Source organism: Topomyia yanbarensis, chromosome 3, assembly GCF_030247195.1.
Source record: "Topomyia yanbarensis strain Yona2022 chromosome 3, ASM3024719v1, whole genome shotgun sequence".
NCBI classification, from domain to species: Eukaryota; Metazoa; Arthropoda; class Insecta; order Diptera; family Culicidae; genus Topomyia; species Topomyia yanbarensis.
This window is the reverse complement of record NC_080672.1, coordinates 128,017,716-128,034,912: the sequence shown is the minus strand read 5'-3', so window position 1 is coordinate 128,034,912 and position 17,197 is coordinate 128,017,716. Positions and strand designations below refer to the sequence as shown.

General features: G+C 36.8%; 2 protein-coding genes across 6 annotated transcripts in view; one reads left to right on the top strand and one right to left on the bottom strand.

Moving 5' to 3' along the window:
- Positions 1 to 17,197, bottom strand: part of LOC131692092 (Ig-like and fibronectin type-III domain-containing protein 1) — a 372,057-nt gene that overhangs the window by 101,370 nt on the left and 253,490 nt on the right. The window lies entirely within an intron of this gene.
- On the top strand, positions 15,170 to 16,798 carry LOC131692093 (uncharacterized). The gene has a single exon (XM_058978950.1). The coding sequence runs from the start codon at positions 15,327 to 15,329 to the stop codon at positions 16,668 to 16,670; it is 1,344 nt and encodes a 447-aa protein (XP_058834933.1). The 5' UTR covers positions 15,170 to 15,326; the 3' UTR covers positions 16,671 to 16,798.

Genomic DNA, 17,197 nt, shown 5'->3' with positions numbered 1-17,197 from the left:
AAATGAAACACAGGCGGCGCTAGGCAATTCAGAGTTTTGCGTTAGACAGTCTATATAATCTGGCTACCCTGGCTTTTGGTTTCACTCTTTTTGATCTTTTTTGCAGATCTCTATATATTATTGTGTCTATATGTATTTCATGAAACCGAACTGTGAAGCAGTCTGTACCGAAATATCGAGAAAGTATTGGAGTTTTCCATGACAATTATTGTCTAAGGAATTTTACCGGTCGACAAGAAATTTTGGGAGAAAACAAAATGTGAAACATATAACCAATATGCCCAGATTTGCACTTTTTCACTACTTCATCCCATCTGCTTTTTACACAATAAACACATTATTTACTACTACTTTGTCTTGTTGGTATCTTGTTCGTAGGCTTCCTGGATTTCGTTATTGGTGATAATGTTTTTCTATGCCAAATTGCTAAACCCAGTAGCAAACCCGGTTCTTTCTACCTGTTTGAAGCGATTAGGGTACCTTCCAGATACGTGAGAAAAGTCACGTACGCATTGCATATTTTTACCTGACCTCAGCCGGGATCGGAACAGGTTCGGTCTGCCTGGTTGTTGCTATTCGTATACCTTTCTTATACAAGATAGGCTATGCCTCAAAATTGCAATATAGGTTATGGATCGATGAATGAGGCCATCTATGACATTTTCATATAAACTAGTAACATCATGATCTCGAAATGATACCAAACGATATCAATGTGGGTATCCAAATAATTGTAGTTATATATCTAGGGTTGATGTACCAATAGTCGTATACTTTTGTTCGAAAATCGATGAATAGATCTATGGACGATGTTAATGCGTTAAACGAATGCTTTCAATCCCTATTTCATAGAAAAAAAATATAAAGAGTGCTTATTAACCAATTTATGTATTCAAAACCGCTTGTACCACTATAGGAACACATGTACCAATCGTGGTGCAATCGCTTTTTTGGTTCCTATTGTTGCCAACACCGTTGGTTTCTTATGGGACATGCAACTATAGGTGCAAGGGAGCAAAGAAAAACAATTTTTTCTATTGTTATTTGCGCAAATTTCAAGAATAATAGTTTCTGTGTCGCATGATCTTAGTGTGATGAACCAATAAAAATATTTGGTTATGGTTGGTACCGTAGTTAGGCGTATAACCCACTACTGCAACTATTGGTACACCTTGACTATAGGAGCACTACCCTACCATAAAAGAAAACATGTTCTCAAATTCATCGAAAACATGGTTATAATTCAAAAATAGTCTTTCTGTTTTTATCCTTTTTCCAACTTAATTCATAAATCTAGCAATGTTGTTCTCGGTTTGTAGTTTTTGTTATTGAAAGTGTTCTAGCAATAAAGATCATGATCCGATTTTCTTATTGTGAACTATTTCACATGTTGAGAATAATTTTCAATCTTATTGTATTGGTGATACATATCATATTTGTTACGTTTATCTCTATGTGCTCGTGAACTGATTCAGGACTTTGTAAATCCGGATGCTCTGATCAGTTTAATAATTTTCATATTTAAGAGATATTGTTCATGGTCCTATTCATACATCGTGTACAAATTTACGAAGCGTTGTTCTGATGTCTATTTGTGACAAAATCGCTTCCAACAACTTTCGCCGATTCTTAGAGTTCAAAACAATTACTGCGCAAGTACAACAACTCCACTGATCTTTGACTTTCCTCATCAGGACTTGAATAAATGATGACAAGCGTGCCTGTTTTCTGATTTACCGGTTCAGATCAGTGTATTAGTCGTGTAAACTTGAAGCATTTTTTTCGATTATTGTTTCAGTGTCTAGCAGGGTTGCCACTATTTTTCAAAGAATATCTGGCAGATCATCTGAAAATGTCTGGCAAAATCTGTCACTCAACAGCGACCTCAATGGTATCGAAATATATCAATTGATTTTTGATAAATTTGGGAAAATATGCCCCAAATTCCCAAAATGTGTGTGCAAACACTTATATAATTTATAAAACTGGCAGAATGAGAGGATTGTCTTTTTATCTGGAAGCTGCAAAAAAATCTGGCTGTGCCAAATAAATCTGGCATATTGACAACCTTGGTGTCTAGTTTATAATTGTTAACAAATTGATTAAATCCTACTCGATTCTATCGTTGAGTTCGTGTATTCGAATGAAATAAACACACACAGAAAAAAGATTTGTAGGTTCAATTAAAATAAGGATTAAATTCAATAAATAAAATTATTGGTTGGGAAACAATAAGTTTATTTATTGAATTCAATAAAATTTATTTATTGTTTCAATAAAAAAAATATTGTTCCATTTTTGAATAAATATTTTATGAAAATTATAACAAAATTTCTGAAATTAAAAAGGTTTTTATTGAAAACAAAAATTTATTGCTGCAACAAAAAATATTTTCAGACCAATAAGTTTGTTGTTTGAAGTAATAAACAGTAAATGATAGGATTCAATAACGCATATTTTTGGTTTAAATATGCTTAATTTTTCTGCGTGCACTAATAATTTATTCCGTGTGCATTAGGAACGAATTTCTACCACTTGATATTATGACTGTTTGGTTGGTTATTTCGTCCAAACTTTGAAATTGCGATAACGCTTTCAAATTTCTATAACTTCTCAGCGAGATACAAAAGAAACCGGTTGTTGTCGATAATTCATCCGCTGTAACGTGACATTCTCCTCTTCGATCAATCTGAAAAGTGGCTTTCACGGCCGGAAGGAACGCTTAAAGCTCAGTTCAAAGGCTTTGAAGTCGGAGATCATCACCATGATGGAGATGGCTGGATGCTCAATTCATCCGACTTGTTAAACTTGCGAACATGCCTAGAAATAATATCCCACACATAATCAAAATGTTCATATCTGGACATGTTCATCACTTGATCCCACCTGCTTTCCACACAATTAGCAATTTATCGTTTTGCTTATGAATCCCCTGGGCTTTGTTGTTGGGAATAATCTGATACAATTTGCCAAAGTACCGAAACCAGTAGCAAACCCAATTTTGTACCTGGTTTGCCATACTGTACGACTCCGATATGTGAGAAATGTCACGTACACATTAGGCAGTTTTTACCTGAATTCAACCGGGGACGGAACAGGTTCAGCCCGATGCACAGCGCTCAAAAATCCGGAAGAGCTGGCCACAACTCTAAAAATGAAGTTCTACCTTTACAGCTGTTTATATTTTTACATCATTTAGCTTTCCATTGCACCATATAATTATGTCGGTTCAACACAGATGGCTCTGTGTGCCACTGATTTATTGCCGACAGTGTAGCTGTCGGAAACGTCAAATCCAATGAAAGTTTGAGTCAAAAAAGCATACGCAACTTTCCAAAATATGTAATACAAAAATTTCAAAAATCAAATAAAATTGATACAGCAAAAAACTCTTTTTGAGAGGGTGTATTGACATGTACATCTGTTTCACTTTATAACTTTTTTCTCTTAAGAGATAAACTTTTTTTCATTTTCGACAAAGTTGCTCAAAAAACCTTCCATAGACATTTTACGATTTCAAAAATAAATGAAAAAGTTATTTTTATCATCTGAGTATATACCCCATTAAATTAAAATTTGCCTCCATCACATTAAAGTGCTAAAAAAGAATCCTTCCAAAAGACTTTGAAGTGCTAAAACTAATAGTTTAGTCGCAAATATCAATGTCCAGCTTTTTTTTATTTCGTCCCACTGTGCGATGTAGTAAATCTTGCGAGGCCATTTTATGCCTTTTGCGTTCCTTATAAAAATTTTAGCGATCGAATTATTACTCCCAAAACTGGTAAATTTCTATAATTCCAATTCGTTAAGCTAAAAAGAGTAAGCGTGCTGGAATCTTATTTGTTTCATAATGATTATCTGACTTACTTGAAATGCCTGTAGGTCTCACTTCAGGAATCCAGAACAATTGATATTGGGTAAAGCATCATGCTTGGAAAATTCACTGTGATGATGACCAGTATTCGTCAAAGTTGATCTTAAGAAAGTTTGAATTTATTTGAAGGTATGAAACAATGATTTTATTACATCAAAGTTATAGTTTTTTGATAGTGCATTTATCAGTTAAAAACAACCATTAGTTTATAAAAATATGTTGATAAATGACGGAGTTATGGGTTTTCCCCATACCTTTATTATTTTAAGAGACCTGCGGTGATCACGATGGAAGTCCAACAGATCAACCAAAATAAAAAAAATCCAGTAGTATAGGAGTATTTCTCTTACATTACTGATTAGTTTAATAAATAACATTTTTTTCAGCCTACTGGAATGTTTTTCTCAAAAAATTGATGTTTTGAGTTCTAAAAATTGTAATTAAAATGCTTATCTTTGAAACAAAAATTTATACATGAAAATGAAATAGTTAAGGTACAAGTAAAACTAATTACAAACAATTGAAAAAAAAAAAATTAAGAAAAATTGATTCTGATCACGGAAAAACCATTTTTGGAAAAACTACATTTCGAGATAATCGAGTTTAAAATTTCAAGTTACCACTGCTCTTGGTAGACGAGACGCGCTACGAATGGCTGTAACTTTCGATCTATTGCTCGGATCTGTATAAAAAGATATGTAACCCCTCAAATGAGAGGCAAGGTAGCTTTGAAAATATAGGGTGATGCTCATTGTTTCAAGACATACATCAGAAATCAATATTAAAATTCACTTCGAAAGTTCTTTACTGTCTTACCTGATGGTTATTTTATACTATCAATTTTGTATTGCAATCAGAAATGATATTGTATTAATAAACTAGAGTGGTCAGAAACGGTAATAAAGGATGTTTCTAACATATTTTTTCTAAAATTGAAATAACATAAACAATGAATCTTTATGCTGATTTTGGTTTTAGACCAGATTCGCTCGCAGCTACAATTATTATATGGATTTTGTAAACATTGGAGCGAACCTAGAGCGATTCCAATCCAAAAACGAAATCAGCATTAGATTCGACAACCACAAATGTTCACAAAGGGACCAAATGTTCTCTTTCGTTTACTCAATTTCCTACGCCACCTACGACAGAATCGGAAGCTTCGATAGAGTGACAAAGTCACTGTAAAGATGGACTTGTCTGTCTATACCTGGACACATGCTAGTGAACTAGGGTGATTCGAAGGTAAGCTGCCTAAGCTCTACCCTCATTAGCAGAAGACAAAAATTAAGCCCGTACGATATTAAGCCTGTTCGAATGACCCTGCCACTTCTAGTTTTTCCGATCTGATTACTTCATATCCTTGCTCTCACTTGAGTACTATGGCTCTAATTTTCATAACTTTCCCTACCCAGTAATCTCTAGCTAATTGAATGTCGTTAAAATGTAAAAAATATACAATATTATATTATAACCATTCGCTATATTGTAACAATAACTCGTATCTTCATTTTACAATATCATATAATTTTACAGAAAAAAACGCATTTATCGTAATATCCTTAACGTATGTGGTTACCATAGAACTTTAGATTTTTGTAAAATATAGAGGATTCCAGATAAAGTTTTTATTTATGCGGGTAATCACTAGCCCCTGTTCGAGGTTCATAATTTTAATAAAATTTCAATTGCTTCACTGGATGATTTTGGATCGATTAGTAGCTTTTGACAAAATTGTAGACCATAAAATTGTCCGTCAGATTCTCACTTTTAGTAAAATTTGAATGTTTAACATGTCTAGTTGTAAAACGTAAAGTTGTCACAATAAGCTTTAAAATAAAAAGTTGTTTAGGATCCCGCGACGGATTATTTCAATTTTATTCGCAAACGAGAGGGGAAAACTTGTACTTTCATATCCCAATGTTCTAGAGATGTCGATTTTTTTGTTCGAATAGGTATAGTTGTTCGACTAAACCCACCGTGATGTAAATAAGTAAAAAATAACTCATCGCCGAGTATGCCAGTTGAAAGTTTTTTTTCTCTTTATGGTCGAGCAACACTTCCCATTTCAAGCACTGTGACTCATATCCTGTCCAGTCACAATTCCCCAGCTTGTTCAACTGACTTTTGCAATATTTTATTTACATAAATTCTATTATCAGACAGAAAAATACGTCGCTATGTTGTTTACGTCGAATGCAATTTAATTTTTTTCTATCGACATGAAGGGCTCTATTCTCACAGTCACGTCACTTAGTGACTAGAAGGAAAGTTTCTTCTAGTCCCTAGGTGACGTGACTGTGAGAATGGGTCCCGAAATGTGAAGAGTCCTTTGCTTTCCTTTTGAGTGCGCAGCAGGTACAAAGTAAAAATTTCCAATCAGGCTCTAATGAGTCTGTCTAGTTTAGTTTCAATTCCAACTTATAACTTTGTTCTATCTGTTCGTCTGTTTTGATTCATATTTTCCACCTTTATTAATCAATTTTGCGAAAATAATCAACAAAAACGTTTATATAAAAGTGTTTTCTCTTTGTTAAAACTGAGTATGTACGTTTTTATGAAAGAGCGATGGTATATATATAACTTTTGCGAAACTTTTATCTTTATTATGTTCAAATACGCTTGTTGAAGATGATGTAAAACCAATTAGCTGTTAAATTGTTGTTTGGGAATATAGAAAGTCTTAGATGTCGAATTTACCCACATGATACATTTGCATTTTCTGACGCTCGGGATTTATTATTGATTTTTTATCAATCATTCATTTATCTAGCCATCTTACAAAACAAATCTGTACTACACGATTCTATACATAATCAAAATAAGATTGGCTGTAATAATTAGTAAAAATATAATTCACGTCAAATATTGTACTATAATTGTAATATTAAACTAACCACGTCCCCGCAAACCCACGAAATCCACACTATCAAAATAATCCAGCGAGTCATGATAGGAAGTTGGACGGCAGACAGATTAATTTATTATTCTACTCAAACAGCCGAGAGTCTGCTTAATCTGCTAATGCACTGCCAGCAATAGCTATAAAAAACCGGTCGCTTATGAATAAACAATCTTCATAATATCCGAGTCTTGCCCGCAAGCTTACGCCGCGTATAGCAGCTCGGCGGCGAAGCTTTGACAAATACCTGTGTACGTAACATATACAAAGTGGCATCTGAAATGGACATTTACTTTGTGCTATCAGAAACCGACGACCGGTTGTACCGCGAGGAACCTAAATACGAGAACAATAACATGTGAAATGACTTATTGTGCAGTACTTGCCAACTTGTGGGTTCGGGTTTCTATTCCTGATGACATAAACCAGAGAAATGTCGTCATTCATTTTCTTTGTACGAACCGAATCGTACCGGTGTTGGTAGTAGGTTCTACTAATCCTGGATCAACCGAAGAACTGATCTAGGTCCAAGGGAAAACCCGATAAATATGGTTAACCCTATCGTAGTGGGTAGAAACAATTAAATTGGTAAACAATCAGGTACAGAGTTGTTTACAACTGTGATTGTAATATAGAGTTGTTTACAACGGATTGTAATATATTCTGATCCGTTAGTTGGTTGCGGAGCCAGTTGACATGTTTATTCTTTTTACAGATTGATTTGGAAAGGGGGTAGTTAATAATATCCTGTTTAAAATAATACGGAAAAAGAAGTAATGTTCTTGCATTCTTCTAGTAGTTGTACGATGCGTTTCGGAAATCAAATGTGCAGTACCCTGATCGAAAATAGTGAGGGTAGCATAGGAAATCTTGGCAACTTTGAATCTATCCCGTAGGAACAACGAACTTCCATAACATTAGGTCAAAACCCGTTTGTTCATAAAGCCATATATTGCAATGGAAAGCTACTGTACTCCGTTCTTGACGGTTATTAAAACATCAGTATGACGAATCCAAGTGAAATGCTTTGTGCATGTATATTTACGCATATCTTACATCTAAACTCGCAACTTGCGAAATCATATTGTTGATCACATAGATAGAAACATTTCATTTGCTTAAAAAAGGATTGTATCATACTGTATTTGGTCTACACCTATAATCTACAGCAATTCGAACGGTCGATCACATTATTTGGAGCTGTTAAGATATGAATCTGAGGATTATATACACAACTGTCTTCTTAACAAACAATCTGTAGGGTTGTATGGATACCCCAACGTCTTGAATACAAGTTACTGAGAAAATATCCAGTAATCTAGCTGAGCAGTTATTCTCGACATTGAGGATACTTTTGAAAACATGTCTTTCGAATCGATGAGGCGTCTCTTAAAATTACCAACTGGGTAAACATTACGTTTAGCATGCGATACCAGGCCTCCAACAAATTTGAAGAGATAGTTCTCTATAATATACCCATCCGATGCATAGAACAGTATGTAATTTTAATCTGCTGTTCTTATGTCACTATGAGAAATCAAGGGAGAGGGAATTATTGTATAACCCAAAATAATGGGATGAAATTTAATCAGATTTGTGGAATATTTCATTATTTTCGACTAAAATCGGCCTATTTCTTTCTCTTTCGTTTTTCATTGGAGGAAGTAGGATGCACATATTTCAGATTACGTATGGTTATGTAATGCAAGTGCTCAGTGTACGCTTATCATCATCAATGCTACAATAGCTTAGTAATTTGGGTGCTGTCTATCATGACCGAATGCAATCCAGGTCGCTCGTATCTTAACCCGTTATTTTTATTTCTCCTTGAATGCACGCCGCACGCGCATCTTCGTCGATTGCACACATCCAACAAGTGCGGGGTTCATCATAAAGTCAACAACTTCTTCCAGACTCTGACCATAACTTTAGCTGGTTTCTTGTCCGGCATTCACGTTACATGTCCAGCCCGCTGTGTTTTATCAGATTTTTGATGTCAGAAAGCTTGTATTCTCGGTACAGCTTGGTTCATGTGTCTGTACCATTATTCGACTTCTGTTTTGCGCCGTGTATTGAATGCAGAGTTCTCCACTCAAACACACCGACCACTCGATAGTCTCATACCTTCAATGCCCAAGCCTCATGACCGTGTAGCACAACAGGGAGTATCAGCGATTTATTTAGAGCAAGTTTTGTGCATATAACCCAATTCGATTAAAGTCATATTTTCATGGATTCTCGAGGTCAATAAGTAACAGTTGATTGGGCTGCTAGCTAACACTGTATCGAAAAATTATACACATCTTTTGTGTACGTTTGAGAAGACTAATCGGGATTGATGTCAAGGTCGGTACAGAAGTTCTGATTTTTTATTGATTGGGCGAAACTGAATCGAAAATTTTGTGGCTTAGCGTATTTGATGTGTGCAAAATAGTGGCTACAGTGAGCCTGGGGCACGGTGAGATTGATCTGAAGCTTCATTCCAATAAGCGAATAAAAGAATTGTTCCCTCCTAATTTGTTCATTTGTGTCCTCGATATGGAATTTCCCGGTACTTTACATAGAAAAAGTCTAAATTTTCTCCAGCCTTTGTACTGCTAGGTGGCACTACATGCATCGAAAAAATCATTGAAAGTGAAAGTAAGAATGAGCATATAGTTGCCTACAACTTGGTTGAAAACTCCTAATCAATTCAACTTTGTTGGGAGAACTTGTTAAACTTTTGACGGAGTGATATTTGAGTCAGTAGTGGTAGTGTATCAGTAATCAATACCCACGGAATTAACATTCTTGCGAAATAATGGTTGTATTTAGCTAATTAGTTGGTTTGGAAGAATTTTAGTATTAATATGAGTCATGTTCTGGTTAGAAAAACTTTTTCTTAGAGAGTTGTCCTACTTGAACTGCAGAGCTAAGGTCTCGGAAGGGCTCCTCGTCAGAGTCATTCACTACAATTGCAGACAAGACGGGAAATGTCACCCACTAAAACACAGCTGAAGACTAATTGCCGTGATTCTGGATATCACATTCATTGTACGGATCATATATGTGAGGGCGTGGGGATTTCACGATCGCGTGTATCATCGTTAAGGGCTCGAGCGTTTGTACGTTAACGCGTAGGCTTTTGTATGGCGTGTGTGCTAGCGTGTATGCAACTTTGTGTGCATAAATTCGATTATATAACCGTATGGCCATTCGCAGATTCGCTTGTATTCTTGAATGACTGCACGCGAACCGTGAATCTGATACTTAATTTTTAGTATTTGGTTCAGATGTTAGAAGAGAGTAAGCTTTCCCATTTCATTAGATTTCACGGTCATGTCGCCATGGAATGTGTTATCTAATGAATATGCGCGTAATTTTTATTGGTCCAACTGAAGGCATGGACCTATGCTGCTAAGACTGACGGTAGTGATTTCCGGATGTGACCGATGCATTATCACGCAAACATGTGCGTTTATAGGTTCCCGCTTGAGACCGCGTTTATAAGATTATTAGTGCCAACACATTTACTTAATCATCAGGGTGTTTTCATGTATACGTGACCGCGGGCTTTGGTGTGCGTTGATGATCGCGAAGGTTTTAAGCATTTGTATGTAACCGTACTGAATGCTAGAAGAGAGTTAGATTCTTCATTGCCCTAAGTTTGTTGGCTATTGCGCCATTGGACGCGTTGTTTAGTAGATGTAAGCATAATTTTTTGATTGGTTCCACTGAAGTTATAGAACTATGCTACTAGGGCCAAGAGTAGGAACTTGACTAATGACCAATTCACGATCGTGCCAATACATATGTTTGCAGGCCGCGCTTGAGGCCTCGGTAATAAGTTTATAAGTGCTAAAACGTTGACTTAAGGGGGTGGGGTGTTAAAGGTTTCAGCGTAAAAAAATCAGTTTTTTTGCAATTTTTTTTAGAAAGATGTGTGAAGCGAATTGATCAAAACTTTTGTATATTATACTATATCATTTCAATAACATCGTGTAATTTTTTCATGCAAAAATATTTACAAGCGACTCGGTGACGAAACTTTTTGTTGAACGTCTCTGCGGTGTTAACTGCCATTCGAAAACTACTTGACCGATTCGTTACAAACTTTGCATACACATTCTATGTTAAAAATACCTCCGCTAGCGAATACGAGTTGCATGTTCACGTTTGTGATCAGGTTTGTGTCATCACGAAGACCACAAGCCATTGTTCGTTTAGAATCAGAGAAATTATGAGTGTATATGATCTAATAAGCAAATGATTGTAGTAGTGAGTATTAGTATGAATATAATTTAAGATATAGTAATAACAAAGAAAGAGGAAAGGGGGAAAATATTAAGCAAAAGATTCTAAATTGATCGATATTATTTTTGGGTACACATGAGTAGTGTAAAAGCAAACTACTGGAAGTACCTTTAACAACTGCATTCAGTTTGAATTTTATCATGGTATTCTGAATGGATGATTCACGTGCGTAGGTAAACTAATAGTATCTTCAATTATTCAATCCGATCTTTCCGAATGAATCGAATCGAATGCACTAATTGAACACCTACTATTGAATCATATTCGCGAGTTCTGCATTCATTCCCTGACCCAGTGGTCACAAATACTCAGACGAACACATACATAGATAGACATACGACTAGTATATAACAATTGTACACTAGTACTAAAAGTAAAATTATTACTACACTAACACTGATAAGTTTCTTCGAGTAGCCATATTTTTATTTTTAAAAACAATTATTTGAAAGAGTGAAAGTTAAATATCGGGTTTTGGAAAATGCCACGAAATGGGGTGGAAATTGAAATTTAAAAAATATTTCTGACCAGTAATACATTGGTAACACGCAACGTTACTCTTACAGCAGTTATTGTGCACAAATTGTGCTTGCGAGCCATTGTTTTGAACAACTAAAAATAAAACAATAAAAAACAGCAAAAATGAGAATGATTTTTTGTTCAGCTTTCTAAATTAAATTAAATTAAATTAATTGAATGAATGATTATAAACGATTATATAATACCAATTGTTACTTACGTAAAAAAACAACCAGTATTTAAACTGGTATTGTCACGAATCACATTTCCACTGAGAGCACGAAACATTAACGGCAATCGTACACTGAGGTACAAATCTAGAGAAAATTTTCAATAGGACGTAAGTAACATTGAGAGCCTCTCTTTGTTTACTTTCTCTTTCGTTTATTACGACGTCATTACAACACTTTGTACTAATTTTCCAGTACATATCAAAAGCCGACGGTTTTTACTACAATATTATGCAAAGAGTAGAGTAGTAAATGTTGAAATGCCCGAGTAATGAACAGAAGAGAAAGACCCCAAAGAGAATCTCTCATTGTTACTTACGTCCTATTGAAAATTTTCTCTAGAAATGTACCCCACGCCAACTTTGACACCTGCTTACAGGAAGGCTATAAGCAAACTCGCTATACCACCTTTTCCTACTCTTACTAGGAACTCTAAATTGAATTATGGTTAGGGTCCTAGATCGGTAAATGCCGAATTATTGTCTTAACACGGCTCCAAAGAAGGCGTTAGGTGTATTTGTACCCCATTGCAACGTTCTAGGGTTAAGATCTATCGTAATCGTGAAACAAAATAACTTTCGGTTTGAGCATTTTACACCAGACGCCCTCCTTAATACGTTACGATGATAATTTTGAAATGGTTTCAACAACTTTGCGCATTTTAGGGTTAAATATTTTGCTATTTCAATATTCTTTTAGAAATAAAAAAATAAAATAAAATAAATTAATTTGGTATACATAACGGCTTGGTCCGATGTAAAATAAGCATTCTACAGCCATAACTATTTACTTGGTCCGGTTTGCCGTACCTTACCCTATAAATTTCCCTTGAAGGGGTCTTTCAGTGTAAAATTTAAAATAAAATTGTTTTTTTTTTCATTTTGGCATTTTGGTTCGTATATTTAAAGTACAACTGAGAACGCCTCAATAAGCGGCCATCTTGAAAAATGAAAAAGGCAGTTTTTTCTCACACCGTTGGGAAAATCTTCATGAAAATTAATCAATGCGTTCGGGGCATTGCATAGAAGAGTACAGTCGTGGCCCAACCAGCGAATCACGACTGTAAACAAATTACCATTGTCCAACTAAAAAGCATCGGAACGCCAAAATTTCATGTCAAATTAACAATCAATCTGACAATATTTAGAGATGTGAATAGATGCATTTACACTTCCAACATCTCCTTTGGAGAGTTTTTGACATTTGTCAAACGGTCCAACTAGCGAATCAAATTCGTTAGTTGGACAAGGCTGTGGCCCAACCAGCGAATCACGACTGTATCAAGAATCCATTTTCGTTAATAAAAATTGCAACACTGTTCGGAAGATTTCAGCAGAGTGAAAATGTGCGAAAAGGAAATGTCGAAAAAAAGCCGGTTATCACGTTTTGTCTTAGATTTAAGATAAGAAAAATATGCTCAAGAAACGATTTACACGAATTCAGCCTCGTTCGTCTACTAGAGCCCATCGAACATATTTTTAAATAAGGTTGATAAAATCAGGTTAAAAAGCTGATAAAATCGGGGCTACACTATAATACAATATGGCTTACATACATATTGAACATAAACACAAAATAGAAAAGTAAAAACACTGTTCAGGTTTTGTCTAGCCATCTGTGCTGCCAGAGAGTAAAGTTTTTTTATGGCGTCAGATGATGCCGTGAAGCGATTGGACCTTGCTTCCAAGCAGAAATCTGAAAATAAAAGGCTCCCAAGGAATGGAACGTCACCACTTGTAACTGAACACCCAATATATTGAATTAGAAAAGTAATGCAAACTAAACAATACAATCAAATACAAAATTAAATTAAAATCGGGGCTCTCAGTAGCTTTATTATTTAGTTCCTAGTAACTGACTTCGGGGGGAACAGATAATATCAATAGCTTAACTCGAAATGTAGCTGATCCACATCTGAGCCGTACTACGACATCGTCTGGAAAAACCTCTGCCATCTTGAGGAGGACCACCCGGCGTCCCAGTACATGATTCCTCTGATGAAGCCCACCCGAGTTTGTAATCCATCCGTTGATCTCACGATGCCTGAAACTGAAATAATTTTCTCTCCCTGCCATCTTTGTCTACCCTCCCTCCCCTGACTCTTATACCCAGAAGTAACACCCCCACCCCCCCAATATCATCACGAAGCATTTAGCTCTTCTTGTCTCTTCTAGTTTTAACTATTATATTATATAATCTCGCTGAAAATGCCCAACTCTACTACCCACAAAAATAACCATAATTACGAATCTTTACAAAATTCAATCATGCCCTCTAGTTATTCCTACTTTGTAAGATAGTCGTAAAAAATTGTCCCCCTTAGTTAAACATTATTTGCTCCAATAATCTCACTGATAAAAATGTCAAACCATATTGCCACAAAAACTAAATGACCCCCCTAATCTTACGAAAATAATATTATCCCCTTGTGTAGATATATAAGATAGCTATAAAATTGCATTAGTTTCATTTTAAAAAAAATCAATAGTTTTATACTATGTTCACACTACAGAGTTAAAACATGTTTTAATAATTGGCAACAAGAAAAACGTCATCAAGATAGCGTTAAAACACGTTTTAACTCGTAGTGTGAACGTAGTATTAAGCAATTTAAAATGTAAAACAAAACAAAATTGGCACCTTTAAGCTAACGCAACGTGCCTTATCAAATAAACGATTTAAATAAAAAAATAAATAATATCAATAGTTTTAAGGTCCGGAACGTGAATAATTCTCCAGCTATTTCTGTATCATTATCACAGGAAAAATGCCCTTCTCCAAGTGGCAGTGGATACTACAGATAGAGATGATGTCCATTTTCCAGCCTAACTCTTACAAGCAAACCAAGTAAGGATGTTGGAAATAAATGATTGTCATCGGAATCCAACGTTGGCGTTGGGGGAATTTTATCGTGCAAAGCGCAACGCAATAACATGTTCTAAGAATAAATATACCTGATCGATAATTGATGCAAGCAACCTACAGACCTCGTAAGCCAACCCGCCTTTCCTCCATTGTCAGCTTCCCGGCCCTATCGCCAGAGATAGGATTACGCTTCTATCGGAGGCTCGCCTGAAACGGAGGAGAAAATTTCCAAAACAAACCAGCAGCTGACCGAGAGATGCTGCTGCGGCGATCGACCGACGATCGTGTTTACGAAAGGAAGGACAACAGAGAGAAGTTGATAACTAGAATAGTTGTTCAGCTTTAGTGCTTTATGTATGCCTACTGCTGATGCACGATGATGATAGTTGAAACCCGCTTGACTACCTGGGCTTGGGTGAGGCATGATCGTCGTGTTTGCTTGTAGCCGGTCAGCCGGCTGCGATACATATAAAATGTGCTTTGGACCCGAATAGCCATCAGTTCACTAGCAATCGTACAACAGTTCGGATCGTTTGTTTGTTCAGACAAATAAGAAAAATACCACTATCTACCTGTTAATGTTCTTGAGAAGAATAATCAATACATATACAAAAAAGTGAAAGGACTTAGTGTTGGCTGTACAATGATTTCGGAAATGTTCAATACCGTCCACAAGGCTCGCTTTAGCGGCATCAGAATCGTTCCGGTGAATGCTCCGTCCCTGTATCAGGAGTGCGTGAAAGTGTTTGTGGCCGAGGTGAATCGTACCAACAAGAATGGAAAGCGCATTTCGGAGCTGCAGTTCTTGCCAACGGCGGCGCTTGTAAACATCTTCGAGGAGATGTGCAAGTACCCGACACTGAGACCGTTTCTCCGCGAGGCGTTGTCGGATCCGGTGCTGTTCATGAGAATCTTTACCGGTCACAACTCCAATCAGCTAATCGTGGACCAATGTCTTCGGGAGGCAAACCTCAGCGGAAAGCCGGTTTTACCGGATTTAGCTGCAAATTACTGTGATATGGTGCGTGAAGATCCACTGGAGGCCGGATCTCCAGCATTCATGAGCCGCATTCTGGGAGCGCTGAAACTCGGCACCTATCTGCACGAAGCCGGTTGGTCGAGGTCTAGTGTTGGCGTCTTGAATGTGGCAGCAAATATGATCTCATTGATTGGGAACAATCGTTTCCATAAAAAACTCGAACTAGATTGCATTCAGCAGCTGCTGCGTGCCGAGGGAGGCTGTATGGCCTCAAAGGCCGATCAAACGTGCCTTACACTACTTTCATTGATCACTAACGTCACAGACGTGGATATTCTAGTCAAGGCGTACCTACAGGTGGCAAACCACCACTACCGCGCTCAGCGTTACGACGCGTGTCATGAATGGGCATTGAAAACGATGAATCTCATCACAGACTCAACACCGATCGAAGACGTCATCGAAGTACTTCAGTTGGGTGCACTTTTTTGCTTCTCCAAGGAGCGTTTTGACCTTGGCAGCATGCTAATCAGTCAGGCTATACAGCGAGCTCGCGCGCACTGCGGAAATCATCAACAACGTCTTTATGCGGATGTCCTTCAGACCTATGGCCAGTGCCTGCTGAAAATGGATGCGATTTCGGCTGCCGTTTCCACTTTCATGGAACTTTTGGATGTAATCACCAAGCTGTATGGAAAGTTAACTCCTCATGTTCCAATTATCCAAGGCTATTTGGCGTACGGGTTCTACATACGCTCGCATACCACCGGACGTTTCGATATGGCCTTGGATCAAATCGATCAAGCGATTTCTCTAGCGAAGCTGCTGATTCCATCCAACGAGCAGATTATTTCCAACTTTGGTCAGATTCGGGCATCGATCCTGAAGGGTCACGATAGTAGCGTAGCCGCAACCAAAGAGCAGAAGCCAATGGGGGTTGCCATCTATCAAAAATTCCGATTCGCGGAAATTCGAGATAAGTACTTTGAACTGAATGCATCGTTCTAGTGAAGTGCCATAGTTGAATGATATAGTCACACAATCTCATATTCGCTTATGTTAAGCTGCATTATACAACATTTAGCTATTTAAGATTGAATAATTGTACAAGCAATAAAGTATGTTAAATAATTGCATATTTGCTTTTTGGGTTTCAAGGAATTACTTCGAAAATCCGGGTATTGTTTATGGCTTGTTGTTTTCTGAGAATGCGGATTGTCTTTTTTGCCAACCAACACCTGGTAATTAGAGTGGTAGTTTCTAGGAAAAGTCGTGCCTAGCCCCGATTGTGTATCGTGTTTATGCAAGTGGTTCTGTTTTGTTTGTTTATGGGATGTTTAGTAAATATCACACGGAAGCGGATGATCGATGCTTCGAGTGAGTTGGATGAAAAGGTTTCAGTAGATTTCAAGTCATTTTATCGGAAGAGTTGAAATAAGCGCTGGTGTCTACTGCATCACTAGGAAGATTGTATCGCTCGTGTCAACCATCACACTATCACATACATATGCTCACACTCTAGTCACCCAAACGAA